At 44.4% G+C, this 19,957-nt stretch overlaps 1 protein-coding gene across 2 annotated transcripts in view; it reads left to right on the top strand.

Moving 5' to 3' along the window:
* EXOC2 (exocyst complex component 2) overlaps positions 1-12,498 on the top strand; it is a 546,170-nt gene extending 533,672 nt beyond the window's left edge. For both annotated transcript variants that reach the window (XM_063923055.1, XM_063923056.1), the window contains 5 exons: positions 1,922-1,977; positions 3,138-3,260; positions 3,375-3,436; positions 5,499-5,558; positions 12,217-12,498. In XM_063923055.1, coding sequence (XP_063779125.1) covers positions 1,922-1,977; positions 3,138-3,260; positions 3,375-3,436; positions 5,499-5,558; positions 12,217-12,304 — 389 coding nt within the window. In that variant the 3' untranslated portion in view covers positions 12,305-12,498. The remainder of the gene's footprint in view (positions 1-1,921; positions 1,978-3,137; positions 3,261-3,374; positions 3,437-5,498; positions 5,559-12,216) is intronic.
* Positions 12,499-19,957: the final 7,459 nt, after the last annotated feature.

The following is a 19,957-nucleotide window of genomic DNA, read 5'->3' on the forward strand; positions in this document are numbered from 1 at the left end:
GTTGTTTTCATACTGTCAAACTGGATATAGTATCACGAGTTGTACGGTGTGTTTGGTGTGGCTGGTAAGAGTCTTACCCGGGATTCTAAATCCTTCCTTATTATGTCTGCTCGTCCGGGCACGGTGTCCTAACTGAGGCTTGGAGGAGGGTCATAGTGGGAGGAGCCAGTGCACACCAGGTAGTCCTAAATCTTTCTAGAGTGCCCAGCCTCCTTCGGAGCCCGCTATTCCCCATGGTCCTTACGTAGTGCCCAGCATCCACTACGGACTACGAGAAATAGAATTACCGGTGAGTAAATTCTTATTTTTTTCCCACTGTAGATCGCATGGGAGTAATCCCTATTTTACGTGATTATCCAAGTTATATACTAACTATGAATGCAGGAATAAAGCGCTGTTCCTCTGCAGTACTTCCCAGCACGTTGGAGGAGTCTTTTGTATTTTCCAAAGACTCCTTAGTGGCTGACACTGCACATGTGTGACAGACTGAGGCAGTAGGTCGGATCCCTCTCCTCCAGGCTGTCTGAGGATTGCGTTAGCCATCTGGACCAAAGCTACAGTTTTTGGAGCTTAGTACATATGGATCAGACTGCATTTCCCAGCGGTAGTTAGCCTTTTGCAGGAGATTTCGGTAACAGCATCCTGGATTAGGTTGCTGTTACATAGAGGTGTTACATAAAATTATGCAAAAACTGTAGTTTCCTTGCATAATTTTATGAAAACCGGCTTGCTAAATATTCCCACAAAATGCTAAATACTGTATGTTGGCTTCATTTACGAATAGACCACAGTTTGTATCACAGGCACAGGAGTCAAAAACATTTTTTTTCTTCCTATGAGGCTATTTTATCAAGTGTTGCACTGGGGATTTGTTTGGTCTTCCTCTGGATCTACACAATATGAAAGGTTGGACCTGCGTGTGTATTTATACGTGTACAGTACCTTATGGTACTAAAATACATTTATTTTACAAAATAAAAACTAGCCTTTGCATTTTAGTATCCTATCTAAAGAAAACCAAAAAGATGTCCAACCACTTTGTAATCCATGCAGCCAGTTCGGGTGTGGTATGGAGGTTTGAGTACACTTAGGTCGACAGTGTCTAGGTCGACCTCTATCGGTCGACATGTTCTAGATCGACAGTTCAAAAGGTCGACGTGTGTTTTTTTATGTTTTTTGGGTGTCGTTTTCTCCATGCAGTGACCGGGAACCCCAATTAATGCACAGTGTTCGCTCGCCATGCTTCGTGCAATGTGCCTCGCTGCACTTGTCACAGGTTACTATTCCCACTTGTAGTCCACGTGGATCGTTAAGTATGAAAAAGTTCTAAAAAAGAAAAAAAATTGGAAAAACTCATGCCGACCTTTTGACCTGTCGACCTAGAACATGTTGACCTAGAAACCCTGTCGACCTAGTTACTGTCGACCTAGAGGCCGGATACCGCCAGTTTAGTTTCTTGTAACCAAATTGGCCTGTCATCATTTTGTATATTTGTGCAGTCATTGGCCAAGCAGTATATGTTGGCCTGTTATTCATTTTTCAGTCCAGTTCATCACCAGCCAACCAGGTCTGCAAAATCTGCTCTTCCAGTGATTTTACATCATACTTACTCTTCTTTTTTCTTTCTTTTTCTAATTATAATGGCTGAAATAATAACACAGTTTCTCCTGCCTTGTATTGTGCAGAAGGATATTGTCTTTAATTTGGCTGGGGAAAGTAATTTTACTGGGACATCGTACGAAGTGATGGAACCATCTGCTTTAACTCCTCACTGCCTGCCTAAATGCGCTGTGGGGGTTGGTGAACCAGTTGGCTAATCAAATACAAATGGATTTTAACTAGAGGGGGTTGCATGCTGCAGTTAGTAAGATCATAATTGTGCGAACACCATAAGTGATTTGTGCCTTCTTTGTATACGCAGGTGTCAGAAACTATTTGAAGGAGGCATTAGTGAACATCATTGCTGTACATGCAGAGGTGAGTTTTTGGGTACTTGTGTTTTATCACTGTTTACGTTTGATCATACAGGTTGGTAAGGTAGGTAGGACATATTCCAAAATCTGACTGGGCAATCACACACTTGTTGCTGTTGCCTAATCCATAGGCAATCGTAATAAGCCATATATTTGGCAGAATTGTACTTTTATAGATCTCTTCAGTAAGTGCAGAAGCATGAAATAATCTCAGGCATAATAATACGTGATGACGATTCTTCTGCAGCTGTCAGACTTGAGAAAGCTGGTGCTGGATCTCCTCTTTCTTTTATCACTTGCCGAATAAAATGATGGATTCTTTATACTAAAATGTAAGATCCTGTATCCTTCTCATAGTTGCTGCAGTCGCGTTAAATGGCCCTTCTAGTCGCGAGAGCGTTTACTAATGCTGACCGTCTTTTCCTGCAAGTTTTCCCTGAAAATGCGTCTTATTCGCAGTCACTATGTGACATGCACACGCACTCTGCTGATTATAAGTGTTCCAGGAAAACGCTGTAATGTAGCATTTTGTATGCAGATACAGCTGCAGTCACATACAGAATATAGTCATGCAGCATATAATTTTAATCGCCAAAGTCTGCTTAAGAGCCTTATTCAAATAACATTTGATACATTTGGGGGGTGGGAGATGACTCTGCACTTGCCGAGTCGCATGGGAGCTGGCTTCTCTCATGCGCCCTGTATGCCGCGACTTATTACGTATGGAGGCTAGATGACGAAGGGCGCATCTGTATATCATCTGTGTTAGTTTGTAACACAGAGCCACATTATTACATTCTCCTGGGTTTTAAGTCGGACAAGGCAGTATTAGATCGCCAGCATTGAACACTTCCCTCCTCCAAATGCAAGTCTCCTGGAAGATAGAAAAAAAATTAGAGACAGGTGAGATTATCTTTTTACTCAACAGGTAGTGTAAGCGCCAAGTTCCTGTCACATAATACTTGGTGCAACCTACAAATGCTGCAGGTAACATGCCACAGGGACTCTAATGTTATTTGCCGTTAAACACACAAACAAAGCTCTGAATGCTAACATTGTACAAACTGTTTGTGACATTAGCCTTACTGTTACTCTCAGTAGTGGATATAAAAGACACTCCACTAAGGGGGGGTAACAATATACTTCTCTTGTTGATATTTCCAGGTATTTGCAATCTCCAAAGAACTAGTTCCAAGAGTAATGTCAAGGATTGTGGAAGCGGTGGGTGAAGAGCTCAGTCGGCTAATGCAGTGCGTGTCCTCATTCAGTAGGAATGGCGCATTACAGGTGTGTCCGTTGTATCAGCGGCTACTTCTTCATATTTATATTTTTTGTGGAATTGGATAAAAGTAGATCTGTATGTTTAATCCTTACCATTTTCTCTGTTATTTCTCTCAACAGGCACGTCTTGAAATCTGTGCACTAAGAGATACAATTGCTATATATCTGACTAGTGACAGCAAGTAAGTTGCTTTCTTATTTCATTTAAGTAGTACAATCTGTGTGTCAGAGAGGATGTGAGTATATGTGTTTTTTATTGAGGAAAGCAACAGAAAAAGTATGACATAAGAAATGTAAACATGGTGTATAAAAAGGTGGTGTTGTGTCAGAAGCTACACGTACATGAAGCCTGTGATACTCTGCTGGCTCATACAGAAGTCAGCGTCTGCTTGTAGGTAGTGTCGGCGTCTGCTTGTAGGTAGTGTCGGCGTCTGCTTGTAGGTAGTGTCTTACATTATTAACATTACTAAAACTGGATGTTAGCACTAGATTGTGTTGGATTTCCGGTACCCATACTGAGCTGAGAACCTGAATCTTTATCCCATTGCCCACACTCATGGGTGCAAATGCTTTCTTTTTAGTAACATTGCTTTTGGTGTTTAAATAATACATAATTTTTTTCACTCCTGAAATAAAAAAACAAATGCTCTTAAACACTGATAGAAAAACCTATGGAAGCAATTAGAGGGTGACTAGCGGCCAGTTGTGAAGTCCTGCATATTGTACTTAGCAATGTTAATGTGCATTATTACTGGAAATCGGCTAAGTAAAATAGTTGATGGTATATGTGTCCTCAGTCCTCCTTTAGTAACATATGGGTAAATGTATGAAGCAGTGATAAGAGTGGAGAAGTTGCCCATGTCAACCAATCAGCTGCTCTGTATAATTTTATAGTATGCAAATTATAAATGTTACTTCAATGGTGATTGGTTGCCATGGGCAACTTCTCCACTGGCTCACTTTTCCACTCTTATCACTTCATACATTTACCAAATACTGTGGTATCTGTAAACAAGCCAGATTTTGTTTCCCTGTGATCAAACTATTGGGTCACTTCCATTAGGAGCAAGCTTGCAAAAGCAAATTTGTTTCATGAAACAGCACATTGCACGAATGCGCGCACCCAAGAACTGTGAGAATCAATAAGAAATATCAATTTGCTGTATTTGCAGCAAGGCCGCACAACTTTTCCCAGAAATGTGACCTGGTAGTAGTGCATGAAACAGTGAGGTAACCATATCCTGGACCCCAAAATGGTGACATATCAGTACCGTATAGAAGGTTGTTACTGGTTATAAGGAAAGTACTCAAGGGGTTAAATGGCAGTTTTTTGCATTTTTTATTAATGGTTGAAAAATGTGTTTCATCACATTAAAGTCTTTCCAGCATTAGTGGGTAAAGAAAAATGTATGTAAAGTGATTTTTTTCAATGTTTTAATACCATTTTGTAAAAAGTTGGAATAAACTATTTTACTGTAGCTCTCATTTGAAAGTAAAAAAATTCCCTCTCCTGTAATACAGCTCCTCCACATAACTGTCCCACAACAGAGAATTCCACCTGAAAAATGACATGACTTTATTGCCCAAATTAGCTATTTAAACTTCTCCAAGTGCATTATTAGTCATTGGGAGGAGTGTACCAGAAGTTCTGCACTGTGTCCCGACATGTTGACCTTTATAATGAAGCTTATTCCTACATTTTCCCCTGCTCAGTGGTTTGTGCACACCGAAAATGTGCATTTCCTCTGGGAAATCAGTGCAAGTTTGGAATTGGATTGCAAATGTAATTGGCAGTGCGAGTTCACCGTGATAGCAGCTCGTAGGACCCATCTTGCCCCTAATTGGATTGATCCCTTTGTGTAATTATAATATGTAGTTTGTAATGGTGTTTTCTACAAAACAATTGAAGTAAACTTTGACTGGATAAGTGTAAATGTTGTTCAGGCTGTTGCAGTGTTTTACGTCAGCTGAAATATTGTTACGAGATGTAGCTAAACATATTGTTTTTCATGATGAAGTAATGGGATGTCATCAGGATCCTGACAGTTTAGGGTTAGAATACTCACGGGTTCCGTTGTCATTGTGACCATCAGGAACCTAAGCACCAGCATTTCACCCAACACAAAGCAGCTGTACCCTTTATCACCATCGGCAAACTACATATATTATCAGAGGTGTGTGGCTTTATGTCTGTATGCTAATCTATGAAGTATAACGTTCAGTCTCTCCCTGCTTGTATCACAGCACCAGTTTTAAACAAGCACTGGAATCTCTTCCTCAACTTCCAAGCGGCAGTGACAAAAAGTGAGTTGTATAATCTAAATATGTACATTATATTTCTCTAACGTCCTAGAGGATGCTGGGACTCCGTAAGGACCATGGGGATAGACGGGCTCCGCAGGAGACATGGGCACTTTAAGAAAGACTTTGACTCTGGGTGTGCACTGGCTCCTCCCTCTATGCCCCTCCTCCAGACCTCAGTTTAATACTGTGCCCAGAGGAGATGGGTGCACTGCAGGGAGCTCTCCTGAGTTTCCTGCTAAGAAAGTATTTTAATTAGGTTTTTTACTTTCAGGGAGCACTGCTGGCAACAGACTCCCTGCATCGTGGGACTGAGGAGAGAGAAACAGCCCTACTTCTCTGAGTTTCAAGGTCCTGTTTCTTAGGCTACTGGACACCATTAGCTCCAGAGGGAGTCGGAACACAGGTCTCACCCTGGAGTTCGTCCCAGAGCCGCGCCTCCGTCCTCCTCGCAGAGCCAGAAGATAGAAGCCGGGTGAGTATGAGAAGTAAGAAGGCTTCAAAGGCGGCAGAAGACTTCGTGATCTTCACTGAGGTAACGCACAGCACTGTGCGCCATTGCTCCCATACACCTCACACACTCCGGTCACTGTAAGGGTGCAGGGCGCAGGGTGGGCGCCCTGGGCAGCAATATAAACCTCTATTATGGTATAAACACATATATACATGTACAGCTGGGCACTGTACATGTATATAAAGAGCCCCCGCCATGTTTTTGAATAATTTGAGCGGGACAGAAGCCCGCCGCCGAGGGGGCGGGGCTTCTCCCTCAGCACTCACCAGCGCCATTTTTCTCCACAGCACAGCGATGAGAGGAAGCTCCCCGGACTCTCCCCTGCTTACTGAGGTGACAGTGGGTTTTTTAAGAGGGGGGGGCACATAATTGGCGAAAAACGTGTTATTTCAGCGCTACTGGGGAAACATTCTGTGTTTTGCCTGGGTTATATAGCGCTGGGGTGTGTGCTGGCATACTCTCTCTCTGTCTCTCCAAAGTGCCTGGTGGAGAACTGTCTTCAGATAAGAGCTTCCCTGTGTGTGTTGGGTGTGTCGGTACACGTGTGTCGACATGTATGAAGTGGAAGGCTCACCTAAGGAGGAGGGGGAGTGTATGAATGTCAGATCTCCGTCGGCAGCGCCGACACCGGACTGGATGGAGATGTGGAATGTCTTGAGTGCTAGTGTAAATTTATTACACAAGAGATTAGACAAGGCTGAGGCTAGGGAACAGTCAGGTAGTCAGACCATGCCTGTCCCTGTGTCACAGGGACCTTCCGGGTCTCAGAAGCGCACATTGTCCCAAATAATGGACACAGATACCGACACGGATTCAGACTCCAGTGTCGACTATGAGGAGGCAAAATTACAGCCAAAAGTGGCTAAGGGCATTCGATATATGATTATTGCAATAAAAGATGTTTTGCATATCACAGAGGAACCCCCTGTCCCTGACAAGAGGGTACACATGTATAAAGAGAAAAAGCCTGAGGTCACTTTTCCATCCTCATATGAGCTGAGCGAGCTGTGCGAACAGGCTTGGGAATCTCCAGACAAGAGGCTGCAGATTCCCAAAAGGATTCTTATGGCGTATCCTTTCCCGCAAACGGATAGGATACGATGGGAGTCTTCTCCTAAGGGTGACAAGGCTTTAACACGTTTATCAAAGAAGATAGTGCTGCCATCCCAAGATACGGCTACCCTCAAGGATACTGCTGATCGCAGACAGGAGGTTACCATGAAGTCCATTTACACACATTCAGGTACAATTCTTAGACCGGCAATGGCGTCGGCCTGGGATTGTAGTGCTGTCGCAGCATGGACAGACTCCTTATCTACGGAAATTGAGACCCTAGATAAGGATACCATTTTAATGACCCTAAGGCATATAAAAGATGCTGCATTATATATGAGGGATGCTCAAAGAGACATTTGTTTGCTAAGTTCCAGAATAAACGCTATGTCTGTTTCTGCTAGGCGAGTCTTATGGACCCGACAGTGGACGGGTGATGCCGACTCAAAGAGGCATATGGAGTCTTTGCCTTACAAAGGTGAGGAGTTATTTGGAGAAGGCCTATCGGACCTCGTCTCCACAGCTACGGCAGGTAAATCGAATTTTTTGCCTTATGTTCCCTCACAGCCTAAGAAAGCGCCTCATTATCAAATGCAGTCCTTTCGTTCGAATAAAAGCAAAAGGGTACGAGGATCGTCCTTTCTTGCCAGAGGTAAGGGCAGAGGGAAAAAGCTGCACACAGCTAGTTCCCAGGAACAGAAGTCCTCCCCTGCCTCTGCAAAATCCACCGGATGACGCTGGGGCTTCCCTGGGGGAGTCCGCTCAAGTGGGGGTACGTCTTCGACTTTTCAGCCACATCTGGGTTCATTCACAGGTGGATCCCTGGGCAATAGAAATTGTTTCTCAGGGATACAAGCTAGAATTCGAAGAGGTGCCTCCTCGCCGGTTTTTCAAATCGGCTCTACCTGCGGCTCCCTCAGAAAGGGAGTTAGTGTTAAATGCAATACAAAAATTGTATCTTCAACAGGTAGTGGTCAAGGTTCCTCTACTGCAGCAAGGAAAGGGTTATTACTCAACCCTGTTTGTGGTTCCGAAACCGGACGGTTCGGTCAGACCCATTTTGAATTTAAAATCCCTCAACCTATACTTGAAAAGGTTCAAATTCAAGATGGAATCGCTCAGGGCGGTCATCGCCAGCCTGGAAGGGGGGGATTTTATGGTTTCCCTGGACATAAAGGATGCATACCTTCATGTTCCAATACTTCCTCCTCATCGGGCGTTCCTGAGATTTGCTGTACAAGATTGTCATTACCAATTTCAGATGTTGACGTTTGGGCTTTCAACGGCCCCGAGGATTTTCACCAAGGTAATGGCGGAAATGATGGTGCTCCTGCGCAAGCGAGGGGTCACAATTATCCCATACTTGGACGATCTCCTCATAAAAGAGAGCTCTCGGGAGAAGTTACTGGACAGCGTGTCTCTGTCTTTGAAGGTGTTACAGCAACACGGCTGGATTCTCAATATCCCGAAGTAACAGTTGGTTCCTACGACGCGTCTGACCTTCTTGGGCTTGATTCTGGACACAGACCAGAAGAAGGTTTTTCTTCCAATGGAAAAAGCTCAGGAACTCGTGACTCTGGTTAGGAACCTATTGAAGCCAAAACAGGTGTCAGTGCATCACTGCACTCGAGTCCTGGGGAAAATGGTGGCATCGTACGAAGCCATTCCCTTCGGCAGGTTCCATGCGAGGACCTTCCAATGGGACCTACTGGAAAAGTGCTCCGGGTCACATCTACAAATGCATCAGAGGATCACCCTGTCCCCCAGAGCAAGGGTGTCTCTCCTGTGGTGGCTGCAGAGTGCTCACCTCCTAGAGGGTCGCAGGTTCGGCATTCAGGATTGGATCCTGGTGACCACAGACGCAAGTCTCCGTGGTTGGGGAGCAGTCACACGGGGAAGAAATCTCCAAGGTCTTTGGTCGGGTCTAGAGACTTGTCTCCACATCAACATCCTGGAGTTGAGGGCCATATTCAATGCCCTACGTCAAGCGGAGGCATTACTTCGCGACAAACCAGTTCTGATTCAGTCGGACAATGTCACCGCAGTAGCTCATGTAAACCGCCAAGGCGGCACAAGGAGCAGGGTGGCAATGGCGGAAGCCACCAGTATTCTTCGCTGGGCGGAAAATCATGTAACCGCACTGTCAGCAGTGTTCATTCCGGGAGTGGACAACTGGGAAGCAGACTTCGTCAGCAGACACGACCTGCATCCGGGAGAGTGGGGACTTCATCAGGAAGTCTTCGCGCAGATCGCAGGTCGGTGGGAACTGCCCCAGATAGACATGATGGCGTCCCGTCTCAACACAAAGTTAAAAAGGTATTGCGCCAGGTCAAGAGATCCTCAGGCGATAGCTGTGGATGCCCTGGTGACACCGTGGGTGTTTCGGTCGGTCTATGTGTTTCCTCCTCTTCCTCTTATACCCAAGGTGTTGAGAATAATAAGACAAAGAAGAGTGAGAACAATCCTCATTGTTCCAGATTGGCCGCAAAGGACTTGGTATCCGGATCTACAGGAATTGCTCACAGAAGATCCGTGGCCTCTTCCTCTACTGCGGGCCCTACTGCAGCAGGGGCCTTGTCTGTTCCAAGACTTACCGCGGCTGCGTTTGACGGCATGGCGGTTGAACGCCGGATCCTAGCGGACAAAGGTATTCCGGATGAGGTCATTCCTACACTAATAAAGGCTAGGAAGGACGTGACATCAAAACATTACCACCGAAAATGGAGAAAATATGTTTCTTGGTGTGAGGCCAGGAATGCTCCTACGGAGGAATTCCATCCGGGTCGTCTCCTTCACTTCCTGCAAACTGGAGTGAATTTGGGCCTAAAATTAGGCTCCATAAAAGTTCAGATTTCGGCCTTATACATTTTCTTTCAAAAGGAATTGGCCTCTCTACCTGAAGTACAGACTTTTGTAAAGGGAGTACTACATATTCAGCCTCCTTTTGTACCTCCGGTGGCGCCTTGGGACCTTAACGTGGTGTTAAGTTTCCTTAAGTCACATTGGTTTGAACCACTCAAAACGGTGGAGTTAAAATATCTCACTTGGAAGGTGGTCATGTTGTAAGCCTTGGCTTCAGCTAGGCGAGTTTTGGAATTGGCGGCTTTATCGCATAAAAGCCCCTATCTGGTTTTCCATATGGATAGAGCGGAGTTGCGGACCCGTCCTCAATTCCTACCTAAGGTGGTCTCATCCTTTCATATGAACCAACCTATTGTCGTGCCTGTGGCTACTCGTGACTTGGAGGATTCCGAGTCCCTTGATGTGGTCAGGGCTTTGAAAATTTACGTGGCCAGAACGGCTAGGATCAGAAAAACAGAAGCACTGTTTGTCCTGAATGCAGCCAACAAGGTTGGCGGCCCTGCTTCAAAGCAGACTATTGCTCGCTGGATCTGTAACACGATCCAGCATGCGCATTCTGCGGCAGGATTGCCGTTACCAAGTTCTATAAGTTTGATACCCTGGCTGAGGAGGACCTCATTTTTGCTCAATCGGTGCTGCAGAGTCATCCGCACTCTCCCGCCCGTTTGGGAGCTTTGGTTTAATCCCCATGGTCCTTACGGAGTCCCAGCATCCTCTAGGACGTTAGAGAAAATAAGATTTTAAACCTACCGGTAAATCTTTTTCTCGTAGTCCGTAGAGGATGCTGGGCGCCCGTCCCAAGTGCGGACTACTTCTGCAAGACTTGTATATAGTTATTGCTTAAATAAGGGTTATGTTATAGTTTCATCGGTTTTGGACCGAAACTATGTTGTTTTTCATACTGTTAACTGGTTAGTTTAACACAAGTTATACGGTGTGATTGGTGTGGCTGGTATGAATCTTGCCCTTGGATTAACTAAAATCCTTTCCTCGTACTGTCCATCTCCTCTGGGCACAGTTTCTCTAACTGAGGTCTGGAGGAGGGGCATAGAGGGAGGAGCCAGTGCACACCCACAGTCAAAGTCTTTCTTAAAGTGCCCATGTCTCCTGCGGAGCCCGTCTATCCCCATGGTCCTTACGGAGTCCCAGCATCCTCTACGGACTACGAGAAAAAGATTTACCGGTAGGTTTAAAATCTTATTTTTCTATTTATAACTTGCGTATGTATGTTGTTAATTACTGACTGAGATAAGGTTTCCGTACCTGACCATGAAAGAGATGGGGCTGGATCTTCCATGTGACGAGTATAGAACATCATACTGCAAGCCTTTCATACCATACTTCTCTAACTGGTTTACCCACCCCCTGTAGCTTCACTTCCCTCTCTTTTTAGTTTAGTTACAAAAGTCATTTTCTGTGAAGTATTCATTTACTACTTTTTTTTTATAGGGCCCGATTGTGAGTCGCACGCTTCTAGGGCTGCAGCATTGTACTCATTTTCCTATGCTAATGCGCTAATTATCTGAAATAAGTGGCAGATGTGTGTATCTGAACGTCCATGCCTGTCCCACCCACTGTTCTATTGTCTGAGGATGCAGCTGCCATTATTAGGTGCAGGATAGCCATAAGGCACAGGCTTCCCTTACGTATATGTATGACTGAGTCGCACACCCACTACACGCCCATCAGAAATAGCTGCTCCATGCATCTTGGTTGTCACCGACTAGAAGCACCTAACTCACGCTTGTCTTCATTCACACACAATGCAGCACACAGACACCTTTGTTAGGCTTCAGGCTCCACGCGTGGCACATGTGCATGTAGCGTTTTGTGATTCATATGCATGCACAGTCAGCTGGGAAACCAGAGATGTCTATTTGACCCAGAATCAGGCCCTTAATCTATTATTAAAAATACAGTGTTAATTTGACATTAATGAACAGGTTCCAAGACTTTTAGAAGAATGATGGCATTATTCAGCCATGTAAACACATTGCTCTGATGTGACAATAATCTTGGTAGAAGTTATGTTATTTACTGTGAGACCAATGTTGGTAATAGCTACTAAATAATATCGGAAATATTAATTCATATGGTCACAGATGTAAGCTTTTTGGGGGTCACTAATTTAATTTAACCGTTGTTATTTGTAATAATATCTGGATTTAATTTTTTTTTTTGCAATAACCTATTTTCCCACATTGGTTTATTACATTTGTTTCTCTTCTGCAGGTTACTAGAGGAGCTGTTAAATGAGTTTAAAAGCAGCATGCACTTACAGCTGGTGTGCTTCCAGTCTGCTGTCAGCATGAAGACATGAGGGACCAGCACTTACTCCGAGTCCTGTACAGTCCTCACATAGCCTTCCTGAGTCCATGCATAGAACTGTAATATGCTTTCTTTTCTACTGAAAACAACTCATTACTGTTCCCTAAGATAAGACATGTATTATCCACAGTGCTTTATTGTATTGCAATATACTCTGTAATGTGTAATAAATGTTTGTTTTTCTTCTTTGAGAATTTTATTTCATTCTGCCATTTTTAGAGTTGTACGTAAGGAGGAAACAATATGGTATAGAGTTCACGTTATATTATGTGCTGGAGCGTAGTCTCCAAGATCTGAAACTTTCTACACCAGTGCCAATAATTTTCATGCTAGCAGCAATATCAGCTGCTACACTATAGGGGAATTAGTAAAACCAGTGCGTAACTACCTATGTGCCAGGTGTGCCTGGCACACAGCGCAGTTACACTGAGGACGTACGGCGAGCGGCATGTAATGAGTCAAATTGACTCATTACATGCCACCTCTGCTTGGTGCCGTGCGCCGCGCTGGAGGGAGAGCAGCGCCGGAGGCAGAGAAGGAGGAGGAGGGAGGGGGACTTGAGTCGCAGCAGCGCTATGTCATTGATAGCAGCGCCGCTGCAGCACTCCCCTCTCCTTCTGTACTGGCTGCTGTGAATGCTGGGATGCGGTTCCCTCATCCCAGCATTCTCAGCAGCGGCCAGCCAATACGGAAGGAGAGGGGAGTGCTGCAGCGGCGCCGCTACCAATGACAGTGCTGCTGCGGCTCAAGTCCCCCTCCCTCCTCCTCCTTTTCCACTGCGGCTGCCCGGGATCTCTGCCAACACGAGGAGCCTGAGAGATGGTAAGTATATATCTCTCTCTTTCTGTCTCTCTCTTTCTGTCTCTTTCTTTCTCTCTCTCTCTCTCTCTCTCTGCCGCAATGTGTAAAAAGGGGGACTGGCTGCCGCAATGTGTAAAAAGGGGGACTGGCTGCTGTAATGTGTAAAAAGGGGGACACTGTCTGCCATAATGTGTACAAAAAGGGGACGCTGTCTGCCGTAATGTGTAATAAGGGGGACGCTGTCTGCCGTAATGTGTAATAAGGGGGACGCTGTCTGCCGAAATGTGTAATAAGGGGGACGTTGCTTGCCGTAATGTGTAAAAAAGGGAATGCCGTCTGCCGTAATGTGTAATAATGGGGACTGTCTGCCGAAATGTGTAAAAAGGGGGACACTGTCTGCCGTAATGTGTAATAAGGGGGACGCTGTCTGCCGTAATGTGTAAAAAGGCACGCCGTCTGCTGTAATGTGTAAAAAGGGTCTCTACCTGGTGTAGTGGCTCTACTGTGCAGCATAATTTGAATAATGGAGACTACTATGCACCGTAGTATGAATTGGCATTATTTTGTGGCCACGCCCCTTCCCCATGAAGCCACGCCCCTATATATTTTTCGCACGCTTGCTGCGCGCACTGCTCCTGTCTTGCGTAGGGGGGGGCGCCAATGCCATTTCTTGCACACAGCGCTAAAATACCTAGTTACGGCACTGAGTAAACCGTTACATAAATGGCATTAGCTTTTACAGCACAATTCTTTCCAAGGAATGGTTTGATTGAGAGAATGGCAACCTGCAGAGATGCCTCTCTAACGCCATTTATATCCCCATCCACTGTTGCAGTTCAGCACTGTTATACCATTGTTTCTCAGGGTGACAGGTACTAAGAACTGTGAGTCCTAACATGCAGCTATTCTGAATTGTCTCTGCAGTTTAAACATAACACATGTTGAATGAAAAAATTAGTGAACAGAGCTAAACATTATAGCAGTGCTGACTGTTATCAGGTTACTGTTGTGTGCCTTGTAATTCAGGTCTAATGCAAAACCACTTCTCATTAGAATATACTAAACTTAACCGAGTTATTACTCACAAATTCTGAGCAGTCTCAGCGCAGTTTGCTTTTTTTTTGAGCAGGGTTTTTCCCTGACAATGTTATCATCCTCTTCACTCTCTCACGAAATACACAATTAGCCAATTAGTATATTATACCTTTTTCTCTCTCCAATTTACATAATAATGCTTAGGGAGCAAGCAGCCACTACTGCACTTTCTCACTTCTGATTTTTTTTTTCTACAGTACTACAAACATCCCTGATATGGTAAAGGTTCTTTCATGTCGTTTCCTCCCTCGCTGCAGAGAGGATACCTTAGAGATGTATCTCTTCCTGAGCCTGTCATACATAGGCACGGTACTATTGCACCTAGTGTAACAAAAACATTTCGTACACGCATCTTATTATGAAGCTGGGAAAGGTTAGCGTCTGAGTACAGTGTACATTAAATGTTATTTATTCTAATGCTGGTTAGGAATCAAAGTAAAAGAACACTGATCGTAACATACTATACATACTCTCAACTAGTATTTGTGGAAACCTGTGTGTGTCATAGTGTATGGCTGGATGTGACACACATACATAGGTGTGCTAGATGAAAAGCCTTCAGACTAAAAGTAAATAATGTGCAGCAGGCAGGATATGTGAAATACTTTATTTTAATTACATATTAAAAAATATAACAAACATTTTATTTGGTTTCACAGATTACTCTATTTCCGATTTTCTGTCATTTGTTACAATATTTTGAGCGTACGTAGATGTTTGAATGGAAGATCTAGGAGTCGCCGGTATGTTTGCTAGAGCTACTAATAACATTCAGTTTTGTTTTCAAAAATATTTTATTAGAGAACCGCACATGTATATGTCAAAACACTTGTTTGCACATACAGTGTTAACAAGATTCAAACCGTTAACGGGACTAAGGTAGAAGGCATTGCGGATATCAAAGTTCACGTCATGTAATATAAAACAGGGAGATACACACACACACACACACAATAAAAAAACATGAGGAGCAGTATACATTAGCATGGGAGATATTCGTTTAGAAAGGAGGCCTACCAGATGCAAGTACTGTATTTCAAGGTTATACCAAGATGTTAATGAAACTGCTGTTCTCAACGAATCCCTAATGGGCAACAGTAAAGAGTGAACATGAGGCAGCCAGATATTAAAAAACTTTTCAGCCCGTTTCTCCTTATTAAGAGACATCTCGAGCAAATCCATCAAGAAGAGATATGACATCCTAGGCATGAATAAAGATAACGTCAGCGAGTCTGACGAGATCCATTGCGACAATATTGTTTTCCGTACAGCTGCCGCCAATTTGTCCAGGAACAGCCTTTGTCCCAATGTTGGTCTATTCCTGACAGAGGATGTATATATGTCCCATAATGCCCATTCAGGAGTTAGCGTAGTGGTGATGTTATAAGTGTCCTTAATGTAGTGACCTATCAATACCCAAAATTTATGAACTTCAGGGCAGCTCCACATGCAGTGGTATAAATCTGCATCCGGCGCTGCACACTTGAAGCAATTGGAGTCAGTAGAGGCGCCCATTAATAAACGTTTGGGGGTATAGTACGCCCAATGTAATAATTTGTATTGCATTTCCATGTAAGATGCAGATACTAAGGTTTTATTAAGACGCGTGAAAGCATCAAGAATTGTCTCAATGGGAACATAAGGTAAGTCAGTGACCCATCTCGCCATTCCCGTCTGCAGGCCCTCAAAATTTATGCATCTTTTAATATGCAGATATAATAGGGAAGTCGTGCACACTTTATCAGTGGCCTGTCTGACTCGTTCGAGGCATCTTTGTCAGTTAATTTAGAAAGAACACTGCAGGCGAAACTGCGGAGCTGGTAGTATACAAATAATGGTATAGACAAGTCTGGGTACTTATCACGTAGCAGTGGAAGTGACAATAATGTCAAACAATTTTCTTGTAATGTATGAGAGATTAAACGAAGACCCTTCTTGTTCCAAGACATTGACAATGGAGAACGCCACTTCAAAGGATACCCATAGTATCCGTAGAATGAAGTGGGAGAAAAATCGTGTTGTGGGTCGAGAGTCTAAAACCAGATCTAGCTAATCGCCAGCGGTGCAAGTAGTAGTGAGTAAAAGATTACCAGTCACATTAGGGGGGTAATCAGAAGGCCTCATATGTAATAAACTGGATAAAGCTATATCTGGACAGAAGGCTTGTTCCAGGACAGTATAAGCATAATTACTGGTGGCATTAAGCCAATCCACCGTGTATCGGTAATTTGCTGCAAAGGCGTAACTACGTATGCAAGGGAGATTTATACCTCCTAGAGAGGAAGATTGACACAATTTAAACAGTGATATTCTGGGCTTCTTCCCAGCCCAGATAAAAGTACTAAAAGCCTTGTTTAATGTTTTTAAGTCTGAGTCAACAAAATAGGAAGCATTTGTATGGCGTATAACAGCCTAGGAAATGATATCATCTTAATTAAATAACATCTCCCATCTCCCTATATAAGATAGAGGTAAATGACGCCAACTTTTAAAGTCTGCTACAGTGCGAGCTATCAACTCAAGAAAGTTTGCCATATATAAATCAGCAGGATTTACCGTTATATTTAAACCGAGGTACTTAAGGGAAGAGTCTGCCCACAAAAATGGAAAGCCCTCTGTCCAGTGCTCTCTCGCGCCAGGTCGTAAGGCTAATGCTCAGGTTTTCGTTTTATTTATTAAAAATCCTGAGACCTTTTCAAAATCATCAAGCATTTGTAAGAAGCTCGTGAATGCCCCCTGAGGGTTCGTGAAGTATAAGAGGAGATCATCTGCATAAGCTGAGACTTTCAATATCTGTTGGCCCACTTCTATCCCACGCCAAGTAGTGTGTAAATGAAATGCTCTAATCAAGGGATCTAACGCTAAATTAAATAATAAGGGGGACAGTGGACAGCCTTGCCGAGTACCGAGTGACAAAAGAAAGCTCGGAGTGTTCAGGCCATTAACTGTCAGAAAGGCATTGGGTGAAGCATACAATTTACGGAACAGGCTAATAAACCCTACCCCAAAATTTTGGCTATGTAATACACGAAGCATATGCGCCCAGGACACCCTATCGAAGGCTTTATCGGCATCACAACTAACTAAGAGAGAGTTGTGTCCCGATGCAGTCATGGACCGGGTCAGTGCAGCTACTACTTGTCGAATATTATGTACTGAGGAGCGGCCTTTGACGAAGCCAGTTTGGGAGGGATGAAGTAATTTCGGCAGCAAAGCCTGTAACCTCTGTGCTATTATAGTCGTCAATATCATAAGGTCTTGGTTCAAGAGAGATATGGGACGATATGACATGACCGTCTTTATCTGGTTTAGGTAATAGAATTATCAGAGCTTAAGTAAAATCATGGGGGAGCTCCCCTCCTGAGATGATTGAATCAAACATATTTTGTAGATATGGTAATAAATGGGGAGACAATAGTTTGTAATAATCCGCATTGAGGTCATCTGGTCCCGGGGTTTTACCTTTGGTCACCTGACAGATGGCTGAACGAAGTTCCTGTTCTGAAATAGCGTCTACCAATGCACTACCTTTAGTGTCTGTCAAATTCGGAGCCTCAGCGTTTTTAACAAAGTCCATGCCTAATAAAGGGTTGTCGGGAGGAGCCGTATATAAGTGTTTGTAGTAATCTAGGAATGAAGCAGCAATATAAGGGGCAGATGTCAGGGGGCCCGTGTCTGTGATGATTTTTGGTATATGTATCGGTTGCCGTTGGCTCCGTATCACAGATGCCAATAATTTGCCGGCCTTGTTGCCCCATCGAAAATAGCGATTCTTTTGATCTAATGAATACTGGGCTTTTTCAGTGCATAGGGAGTCATACATTCACAATATATATATATATATATATATATATATACAAACGCTCGGCTCCGGCACTCCAGTGATGATTGACCTGCTAAGGTGCCCTCCCTGTGGGACCAGCCCACGTAGACATGCAGACAGTCTTTGAATGCCGCCTTAATCCTGTCTGCATATATATATATATATATATATACATACATATGTGCTCACCAAGCATTCACTTCGTTTTATGAGCTGCCACTCATATAGAAAATGAGGAGTGTATATTAAAAATATATAGAGTATATCTATCCTTCTTTCTCTGACGTCCTAGTGGATGCTGGGACTCCGTAAGGACCATGGGGAATAGCGGCTCCGCAGGAGACAGGGCACAAGAATAAAAGCTTAGGATCAGGTGGTGTGCACTGGCTCCTCCCCCTATGACCCTCCTCCAAGCCTCAGTTAGATTTTTGTGCCCGAACGAGAAGGGTGCAGGCTAGGTGGCTCTCCTGAGCTGCTTAGAATAAAAGTATATTTTAGGTTTTTTATTTTCAGTGAGTCCTGCTGGCAACAGGCTCACTGCATCGTGGGACTAAGGGGAGAAGAAACGGACTCACCTGCGTGCAGAGTGGATCGGGTTTCTTAGGCTACTGGACATTAGCTCCAGAGGGACGATCACAGGTTCAGCCTGGATGGGTCCCGGAGCCGCGCCGCCGGCCCCCTTACAGAGCCAGAAGAGCGAAGAGGTCCGGTGAAATCGGCGGCAGAAGACGATCCTGTCTTCAGACTAAGGTAACGCACAGCACCGCAGCTGTGCGCCATTGCTCTCAGCACACTTCACACTCCGGTCACTGAGGGTGCAGATCGCTGGGGGGGAGCGCCCTGAGACGCAATATAACATGATATACCTTAGATTGGCTAAAGAATACATCACATATAGCTCTGGGGCTATGTGGATGTATTTTAACCCCTGCCATTTTTTACAGAAAAAGCGGGAGATAGGCTCCGCCCCTTCACGACGTCCTTATCTCCTCAGCACACAAGCGCCATTTTCCCTCACAGCTCCGCTGGAAGGACGGCTCCCTGACTCTCCCCTGCAGACTTGCTACTGAATCAGGGTAAAAAAGAGAAGGGGGGGCACTATTGGCAGCTAAAAACTATATAAACAGCAGCTATAAGGGATTAACACTTATATAAGGTTATCCCTGTATATATATATATAGCGCTTGGTGTGTGCTGGCAGACTCTCCTTCTGTCTCTCCAAAGGGCTTGTGGGGTCCTGTCCTCTATCAGAGCATTCCCGGTGTGTGTGCTGTGTGTCGGTACGTGTGTGTCGACATGTATGAGGAGGAAAATGATGTGGAGGCGGAGCAATTGCCTGGGTTAGTGATGTCACCCCCTAGGGAGTCGACACCTGACTGGATGATCGTATTTAAAGAATTAAGTGATAATGTCAGCACTTTGCAAAGAACGGTTGATGACATGAGACAGCCGGCAAATCAATTAGTGCCTGTCCAGGCGTCTCAGACACCGTCAGGGGCCCTAAAACGCCCGTTACCTCAGTGGGTCGACACAGATCCAGACACAGATACTGAGTCTAGTGTCGACGGTGAGGAGACAAACGTAATGTCCAGTAGGGCCACACGTTACATGATCACGGCAATGAAGGAAGCATTGAACATTTCTGACACTACAAGTACCACAAAGAAGGGTATTATGTGGGGTGTGAAAAAACTACCAATAGTTTTCCCTGAGTCAGATGAGTTAAATGAGGTGTGTGATAAAGCGTGGGTTTCCCCCGACAAAAAACTGCTAATTTCTAAAAAATTATTGGCACTATATCCTTTCCCGTTAGAGGTTAGGACACGTTGGGAAACACCCCCTAGGGTAGATAAGGCGCTCACACGTTTATCTAAACAAGTAGCGTTACCGTCTCCTGATACGGCCACCCTCAAAGAACCAGCAGAT

Source organism: Pseudophryne corroboree, chromosome 5 (genome assembly GCF_028390025.1).
Source record: "Pseudophryne corroboree isolate aPseCor3 chromosome 5, aPseCor3.hap2, whole genome shotgun sequence".
In the NCBI taxonomy this organism is placed as follows: Eukaryota; Metazoa; Chordata; class Amphibia; order Anura; family Myobatrachidae; genus Pseudophryne; species Pseudophryne corroboree.